Below are 9,471 nucleotides of genomic sequence, written 5' to 3'. Positions count from 1 at the left end.
TTTTATTCCATATCCGTACTTAAATCTCCAACTTTTACATATAGAATTATTTATCCTTTGTAATTGTTGACTGTTGTTGTTTTTGTTGCATGTCGCACCCTGACCAACTCACTACATCAAACTCCTAATGCTTGTAAATGTATATGGTCAGTAAAGCTGATGCTTGATTTCTTGTGAATGCTGCATATTTGATGCTCTGTGCCTGCGATGTTGCTGCAAATAAGTTTTCCATTGTACCCATGTGCATTTGCACTAGTACAGACGTTAATAAACTCAACTCTAACTTTCTGACTGTTATCTTCATTACATCAGCTCACCCTGTTCTGCACCACTCTCCTCCACGCATCATTTGCTGCTTTGCTCTGTAGAAGTAGATACAGTACTTGGATACATAAATACAGACTTGGAACACATGAAAGCTCCCATCAGCGAGGAGGTACAGGAGACCAAAGACACACACTCGGCAATTCAAGATTCAAGATTCAAAGTTGATTTATTATCAAAGAATGTAAAAATTATACAAGCTGGAGATTTGCTTGCTCACAGCTACCCACGAAGCTAGAAACCTGAAAGAACCCAATTAAAGGAAAAAAAGAATAAAGATGAAAAAATAAAAGACCAACACTCGATGCACAAGAGAAAGAAAAAAATCATGCAAACAATTTTTTTAGATTAGTTTTAGATTATGAGGACACGCAGTCCTCTTTTATTGTCATTTAGTAATGCATGCATTAAGAAATAATACAATTTGTTCCTTCAGAAACACAAGACAAACCAAGACTAAAAAAACTGACAAAAACCACATAATTGTAACATATAGTTACAACAGTGCAAAGCAATACCATAATTTGATAAAGAACAGACCATGGGCATGGTAAAAAGTCTCAAAGTCTCTCGAAAGTCCCATCATCTCACGCAGACGGTTGAAAGAAGCTTCCAGCGCCGCCAACTTGACAATGCAGCATACTGGAAGCACCCAGCCACAGTCTGACCCTTGAGTCCATCCGAAAACTTCGAGCCTCTGACCAGCCCTCCGACACTGAGCACCGAGCACCATCTCTGCCGAGCGCTTTGACCCCGGCCCCGGCAACAGGTAATAGGCAAAGCCGAGGATTTGGGGCCTTCCCCTCCGGAGATTCTTGATCGCACAGTAGCAGCGGCAGCGAAGCGGGAATTTCAGAAGTTTCTCCCAATGTTCCTCCGTGCTTCTCAAGTCTGTCTCCATCAAATCAGGATTGTGCACGGCATCCTACTTCAGAAATATGATATCATTCGGAGCAGCCGTGCGCGCTGCATCACCTCGCCATCTTCTCCTCCCCTGCTGGACAATTGAAGCAGACAACAACAGCATTCTGAACCGAAACGGAATCCTCAAATCTTTACCCTGGAGCAGCCGGGAGCAGGCCCAAAGCCTCGCTTAGCAGTTCACCAAATTAGCAGGCACGGAGCACAGTAGCCAGGGCAGTTCTCATAGCCTTGGCGCCGTGGAGAGAGAAGCGAGCATTGCGAAGAGCGAGTGAAATCACCTCAATGTTTTAGGAGCAGCTTCTTCCTCGCTACCATTAGGTTCCTGAATGGTTCATGAACCCACGTACACAACCTCACTATTTTGTTCTTTTTTCATTACTGATTTGTTTTTAAACATTTCTTAATGTAATTATAGTAATTTTTAATGTACGCACTGTTCTGCTGCCTCAAAACAACAAATTTCACAACATACAATACTATACAAAAGTCTTAGGCACAGATACATAGCTAGGGTGCCTAAGACTTTTGCACAGTACTGTAGTGATTTTATGTGTTGCACGAAAGAAAAACAAATTTCATGACATATATGAGTGATGATAAACCTGATTTTGATATGGGTATCTATTGTCGACTGAGAGAGGGAAGGGGACAGGGAGAGGGGAACCATGGTTGGAAAAAGGGGAAGGGAGGGGGAGGGAGCGGGAAGCTCCCAACATTCTGTAATGATTGTTTGGCGTCAAATGACTTTGCCTGGTGTCTCAGGGCTGGGGCGTCGGCACCTGCATCAACACGCACCTCTGGCACTCCTTCTCTGCCACCTGTCCCAAACCCCTCCCGTGGTGCTCCACCCTTACCATTCCCAACTAAGCTTACAATCTTGCCCTCCACTCCCATTGACAAATACGGTACCATGCAGAAGTCTTAGGCACCCTACATTTGCCCAAGACTTTTGCACAGTATGATGTTCTAGTGATAGTAAACCTGATTCTGACTCAGTCAAGTCCTCTTCATTCTCAGTGGATTCAAGTCTAGCCTGTCCAAGCTTCCCCGTAAGACAACTTTCCTATTTAGTTACCAGTCCGATGAGCCTCTGTTACACTACCTCCAGTGCATTTACACTCTTCCTTAAATGAGGAGGTCAAAACTATATGCAACAGATGCAGTCTCAGTAGAACATAAGCATGTCTTGTCTATTTTTGCTCCGAATTCCCCTAGCAACAAATGATCACATTCTAAACATGAGAAAGTCTGCAGATGCTGGAAATCCAGAGCAAAACACACACAAAATGCTGAGGGAACTCAGCAGGTCAGGCAGCATCTGTGGAAATGAATAAACAGTCTCTATTTCAGTGAGGCCCTTCTTGTGAACTGGAAGGGATGCCAGAATAAAAAGGTGGGGGCAGGGGAAGGAGGGTAGCTAGAAAGTGACAGATGAAGCCAGGTGGGTGGGAAAGGTAAAGGGCTGGAGAAGAGGGAATCTGATAGCGGACGAGAATGGACCATAGGAGAAAGGGAAGGAGGAGGGGACCCAGGGGAGGTGATAGGCAAGTGAGATGAGGTAAGAGGCCAGAATGGGGAATAGAAAAAGAGAGGAGGGGGAGGGAAATATTTTTTACCAGGAGGAGAAATCAATATTTATGCTACCCAGATGGAATCCAAAGTGTTGCTCCTTACTTTCTGGTACTATTTCTAACTACTTGTTGCATCTGCAAACTCACTTTTAGTGAACCATACACTGGGAATCTCGGATCTCTTTGCATCTCAGAGCTCAGAGAGTCACGGACCAACAGAAACAAGGGTTGCAGTCTCGCTCGACTATGTCAGCCAAGTTGTCTAGCGAAGCTAGTCCCTTATGACTGCCTTTGGTCCACATCACCCTAAAGCAGGAGTTCCCAGCCTGAGGTCCAATGACCCCTCGGTTAATGGTAGGGGCCCATGGCATTAGGGAGGTTGGGAATCCCTGCTTTACTATTTATTTGTTAAACGGTACAGAATGGAATAGACCCTGACAACCCTCCGAGCTACACCACCCAACAGCCCAGCAGTTTCACACCCAGCCTAATCACAGGACAGTTTACAATTAACCTACCAACTGGAAGGTCTTTGGATTGTGGGATGAAACTGGAGCACCCGGAGGAAACCCACCTGCACATGGGAAGAACGTACAGACGTTCCTACAGAGGACGCCGGAAAAGAACTCTAACCTCCAACACCCCAAGCTGCAATACTGTTACACTGACTGCTATGCTACCATGTGTGGGCACATGGCCAAATGGTTAAGGCATTGGACTAGCTACTTGAAGGTCGTGAGTTCAAGCCCCAACCAAGGCAACGTGTTGTGTCCTTGAGCAAGGCACTTAATCACACATTGCTCTGCGACGACACTGGTGCCAAGCTGTATGGGTCTTAATGCCCTTCCCTTGGACAACATCGGTGGCATGGAGAGGGGAGACTTGCAGCATGGGCAACTGCTGGTCTTCCATACAACCTTGCCCAGGCCTGCACCCTGGAGAGTGAAGACTTTCCAGGTGCAGATCCATGGCCTCGCAAGGCTAACAGATGCCTTTATTATTTATGCTACCATGGCACCCCTATCCAAGTACCTGTCCGAGTATTTTCTAAATAGTGTTATTGCACTTGCCTCGACCACTTCATCTGGCAGCTCATTCCGTCTATGTTTCAGCCTGTAAAAGACACCCTTCAGATTCCTTTTAAATCTTTCCCCTGTCAGCTTAAAACTATGCCCTCTAGTTTTTGATCACCCAACCTGTGGCCATTTACCCTTTCTATACCCTTCAGGGTTTTATTCACCTGCATAAGGTAACCTCTCGATCTTCTGCACTCCAATGAATAAAGTTCTAGCTTTTCTAACCTCTGCCTATAACCTAGGCTCTCAAATCATGGCAACAGTCTTCAGTCTCTCACTAATTAGATAATATGTTAGACGACACATAGGACATAGAACATGGAATATAGAACATGGAACATAGAACATGGAACATAGAACATAGAACAGTATAGCACAGTTCAAGTCCTTTGGTCTACATTATTGTTCCATCCTTTTAACCTACTCCAAAATCAATCAAACCTTTCCCGTCACATATCCTTCCATGTTCCTTTCATCCATATGCCTAAGAGTTTCTTAAATGTTCCTAATGTATGTGCTCTACCACCACCACGGTAGCACATTCCACACACCACTACTCTGTGTATAAAACCTACTTCTGACATCCCCCCTATACTTTCCTCCAAACAGCTTAAAATTATGCCCCCTCATATTAGCCACTCCTGACCTGGGAGAAAGGTGATGGCTCTCCACTCTACCTATGCCTCTTATCTTGTACAAGTCTATCAAGTCAATTCTCATCCTCCTCCACTCCAAAGAGAAAAACCCTAGTTTTATAAACCTATCCTCCTGATACGCTCTCTAATCCAGGCAGCATCCTGGTAAATCTCCTCTGCACCTTCTCTAAAGCTTCCACATCCTTCCTGTAATAAAGTGACCAGAACTGAACACAATAATCCAAGTGTGGTCTAACTAGAGAATGTAGAGATTCTCCAGGTTATCCACAAGGTCACAGTAACTGTTCACAGGGATCATCCCTGCACACTCTCTAATGGTGACAGTAACCTCTGGCTACGTTCTCCATGCAGTTCTCCACATGTCACTCGGTCCCTCGTTTGGGAAGGCGGGTGACAAAAATCACTTGGGCAGGTTCTTGAACTAAAACAAAAGAGTAATTGTCAGAGAGAGTGAGTGAGAGAGGGAGAGAAAGGGGAGGGAGAGGGAGGGAGAGAGAGGAGAGGGGAGAGAGAGATAGAGAGAGGGAGAGAGGACAGAGGAGAGAACGAGAAAAGAGGGAGAGAGAGAGGGTGGAGGTCAGAGAGAGGAGAGGGGGAGAGAGAGATAGAGAGAGAGAGGCAGAGAGAGGAGAGGGGAGGGGGGAGAGAGGGGGAGAGAGGGAGCAGAGAGGGAGAGAAAGAGAGAGATAGAGAAAATAGTTTGGATTTGATATCTGGAACACTTAGACCTCATTGACTTTTTTCTCGTTGAATTAAGAGGGTCTGACCTGCTGGGAACGGCTGGACAGTGTGACATGACGAATGCCCTGGACAGAATCATACAGCGTGGAAACAGGCCTTTCAACCCGTATAGTCCGTGCTGATCAATATTCCCATCCGTTAGTCCCATTGCCCATGTTGGCCCCATATTCCCCTAAGCCATTCCTATCTGTATTCTGCTTCAAGAACCCTTTGAGTGTTGTTAACACACCAGCCTCACTCCACCGGCAGCTCACTCCACCTACTTACCACCCCCTGGGTGAAAAAGTTGCCCCACGGGTTCCTGTTAAATCTTTCCCTCTCACCTTAAACCTATGCCCTGTAGTTCTTGATTCCCCGACCCTGGGGAAACAGTCAGCGCACGTTCATCCTATCTCTTCCCCTCATCTTTATAAGATCACCCCATGTACTGCATATAGGGAAAGAGACAGACAGACAGAGGCAGAGGGAAAGAGAGAGAGAGTGTATGTGTTCAGGTTTGAGGTCCTGATCTCTTGTTAGGAACTCACAGACCTGTTCGTTTTAATCAGAAGGGCTTGACTTACTGGGAACTCTTGGAGTAACTGGACAGGGTGACGTGGCTGATGTCCTGGATGTTGATAGCCGTGGGCTCCGCCGAGATGGCTTGCCTCTTGGTCCGGTGCTGCTCTTGGGTGCTGGGTTCGTTCTGTTCGGCCGGCTGAGCGGCCGGCCGCAGCACCGAGCGGTATTTATCCAGCTCCGTCTGCAGTTTCTGGATCAGTTCGTCCTTCTGGTCAAGTTCCAGCTCGAGTTCGTCGATGAGCGCGTCCCTCTGCCTCAGCTCCTCGATCTTCTCCTGCAGCGCGTACTGCAAGTCGCGCAGGGTCCCCATCTTTCAGCCGGCAGTTAGCTCCAACCGAATTCACCGCTGACTCACTCACCCTAGCTCCGGCCAGCGATGCGCCCAGACGCGGTGAGCTCTGCGCCCGAATCACCGAGTACCACTCCCATTCTCTTTGCGCTTCCCGCTGCCGGCCCCCGAGGAATCAGCCAAACCTTTTAATGCCGCATCCCCATTCTATTTTTGACTTCGGGTGGAGACGTTGGAAGATGCAAGACAGTGTCGCCGAGAAGCTCTCCAAACCCACGCAGATAACCCTTCCGGAATGACTGACAAAAACTTCGGTAGGAATTCTCCGAAGATAAGGAACGATCCGTCGCTTCTAACAACGTTGGGGACCGAATCCACCGGGAGAGCAAACTGTGCGGACTGACCCCAAGGGTACAGCAAACTTCGCTGAAGCCAGAAATCGGGAGGAGCCGTGGAACACGGGATCGCACTGCAAGCCACTCCCGTCCTCCTCCTTCCCCCCCGAACTCAACGTACAGATCCTCAGTAACACCGGGCAGTGCAGACACTGAAGAGGTCTCCCAGTGCGACGGTACAGAACGGGTTAACGTTCGAGATTACGACGGCATCTTCCTATTAAACGGAACTGGAGCGTGACTGATCAGACCCGACTGCCCGTCCGGTTGCTGCTGCCGAACGTGAGTAGCGGCCGGTCCGGTCCAAGATTCAGAACCACAAATCCAGGGACAGCGCCCAGTCAGGTGCCCGCGAAGTGGTCGCAGAGACCCACGCTGACAGAGGTCATGTGTGTGTGTGTGTGTGTGTGTGATGATGGTGGTGTGTAAGTTTCCAGGCCAAATCATTTCGGTATATTTAAAGAGGAACTTCAGGTTCTTGATTAGTAAGAGTATCAAAAATTGCGGGGAGAAGGCAGGAAATTGGCACTGAGGGGGATAGTAAATAAGCCATGATCGAATGGCAGAGCAGACTCGATGGGCCGAATGGCCTGATTCTGATTCTGCCTTATGGTCTACTGTCTAGTGTTGTGTAGTAGTATGTGTTGTACTGCGGTCGTGTGTGTTTGTGTTATGTGGTAGATTAAAGGCAACATTAAGTGGGGCTACTTCACACTGAGAGTGGTGGGAGTGTGGAATGAGCTGCCAGGTGAAGTAAATGTGGGCTCACTTTTAACATTTAAGAAAAACTTGGACAGGTACATGGATGAGAGGTGTATGGAAGGATATGGTTCAGATGCAGGTCAGTGGGACTAGGCAGTAAAATGGTTCGGCACAGCCAAGAAGGGCCAAAAGGCCTGTTTCTGTGCTGTAATGTTCTATGGTTCTATGGTAGTGATGGTTTTGTGTGTGTGTGTGTATGTAGGTGGTATGTGTCGTTGTGTTTGTATGTGTTGTGTGTGGTTTTGAGTTGTGTGTGTGCTGTGTGGTGGCGATTTGTGTGTTTCTGTGACTGTTGTGTGGTTGTATGTTGTGCAGTGGTGCTGGTGGTGATGATAATATGTGTTTGTGTGTGTGTGTGTGCCTGTATTCTGTGTACCAGAGCTAGTTATATGTTCAGTGTGAGTGAGTTTGGTATAGTCTATTTTGTGTGTGTTCTGTGATTGTCTGTGTGTGTATGTATGCTGTCTGGTGATGATACTGTGTGGGTATTGTGTAAACCATAGAAACCATAGAAACTACAGCACAGAAACAGGCCTTTTGGCCCTTCTTGGCTGTGCCGAACCATTTTCTGCCTAGTCCCACTGACCTGCACATGGACCGTATCCCTCCATACACTTCTCATCCATGTATCTGTCCAATATATTCTTAAATGTTAAAAAAGAACCTGCATTTACCACCTCATCTGGCAGCTCATTCCATACTCCCACCACTCTCTGTGTGAAGAAGCCCCCCCTAATGTTCCCTTTAAACTTTTCCCCCCTCACCCTTAACCCATGTCCTCTGGTTTTTTTCTCCCCTTGCCTCAGTGGAAAAAGCCTGCTTGCATTCACTCTATCTATACCCATCATAATTTTATATACCTCTATCAAATCTCCCCTCATTCTTCTACGCTCCAGGGAATAAAGTCCTAACCTATTCAACCTTTCTCTGTAACTGAGTTTCTCAAGTCCTGGCAACATCCTTGTAAACCTTCTCTACACTCTTTCAACCTTATTTATATCCTTCCTGTAATTTGGTGACCAAAACTGAACACAATACTCCAGATTCGGCCTCACCAATGCCTTATACAACCTCATCATAACATTCCAGCTCTTATACTCAATACTTTGATTAATAAAGGCCAATGTACCAAAAGCTCTCTTTACCACCCTATCTACCTGTGACGCCACTTTTAGGGAATTTTGTATCTGTATTCCCAGATCCCTCTGTTCTACAGCATTCCTCAGTATGTTCTACCTTGGTTTGTCCTTCCAACATGCAATACCTCACACTTGTCAGTATTAAACTCCATCTGCCATTTTTCAGCCCATTTTTCCAGCTGGTCCAAGTCCCTCTGCAGGCTCTGAAAATCTTCCTCACTGTCTACTACACCTCCAATCTTTGTATCATCAGCAAACTTGCTGATCCAATTTACCACATTATCATCCAGATCATTGATATAGATGACAAATAACAATGGACCCAGCACTGATCCCTGTGGCACACCACTAGTCACAGGCCTCCACTCAGAGAAGCAATTCTCTACCACCACTCTTTGGCTTCTACCATTGAGCCAATGTTTAATCCAATTTACCACCTCTCCATGTATACCTAGCGACTGAATTTTCCTAACTAACCTCCCATGCGGGACCTTGTCAAAGGCCTTACTGAAATCCATGTAGACAATATCCACTGCCTTCCCTTCATCCACTTTCCTGGTAACCTCCTCGAAAAATCCCAATAGATTGGTCAAACATGACCTACCACGCACAAAGTTATGTTAACTCTCCCTAATAAGTCCCTGTCTATCCAAATGCTTGTAGATTCTGTCTTTTAGTACTCCCTCCAATAACTTACCTACTACTGACGTTAAACTCACCGGCCTATAATTTCCCGGATTACTTTTCGATCCTTTTTTAAACAACGGAACAACATGAGCCACTCTCCAATCCTCCGGCACCTCATCCGTAGACAGTGACATTTTAAATATTTCTGCCAGGGCCCCCGCAATTTCAACACTAGTCACCTTCAAGGCCCGAGGGAACACTCTGTCAGGTCCCGGGGATTTATCCACTTTAATTTTCCTCAAGACAGGAAGCGCCTCCTCCTTTTCAATCTGTACAGTTTCCATGATCTCACTACTTGATTCCCTCAATTCCATAGACTTTATGCCAGTTTCCTTAGTAAATACAG

At 46.5% G+C, this 9,471-nt stretch overlaps 1 protein-coding gene across 1 annotated transcript in view; it reads right to left on the bottom strand.

Moving 5' to 3' along the window:
• LOC140202355 (cGMP-dependent protein kinase 1-like) overlaps nt 1-6,163 on the bottom strand; it is an 81,016-nt gene extending 74,853 nt beyond the window's left edge. Inside the window, exon 1 of the mRNA XM_072267266.1 lies at nt 5,856-6,163. Within this exon, the coding sequence (XP_072123367.1) occupies nt 5,856-6,163 (308 nt within the window). The remainder of the gene's footprint in view (nt 1-5,855) is intronic.
• Nucleotides 6,164-9,471: the final 3,308 nt, after the last annotated feature.

Source organism: Mobula birostris, chromosome 8 (assembly GCF_030028105.1).
Source record: "Mobula birostris isolate sMobBir1 chromosome 8, sMobBir1.hap1, whole genome shotgun sequence".
In the NCBI taxonomy this organism is placed as follows: Eukaryota; Metazoa; Chordata; class Chondrichthyes; order Myliobatiformes; family Myliobatidae; genus Mobula; species Mobula birostris.
This window is presented reverse-complemented; position numbering and strand designations above follow the sequence as displayed.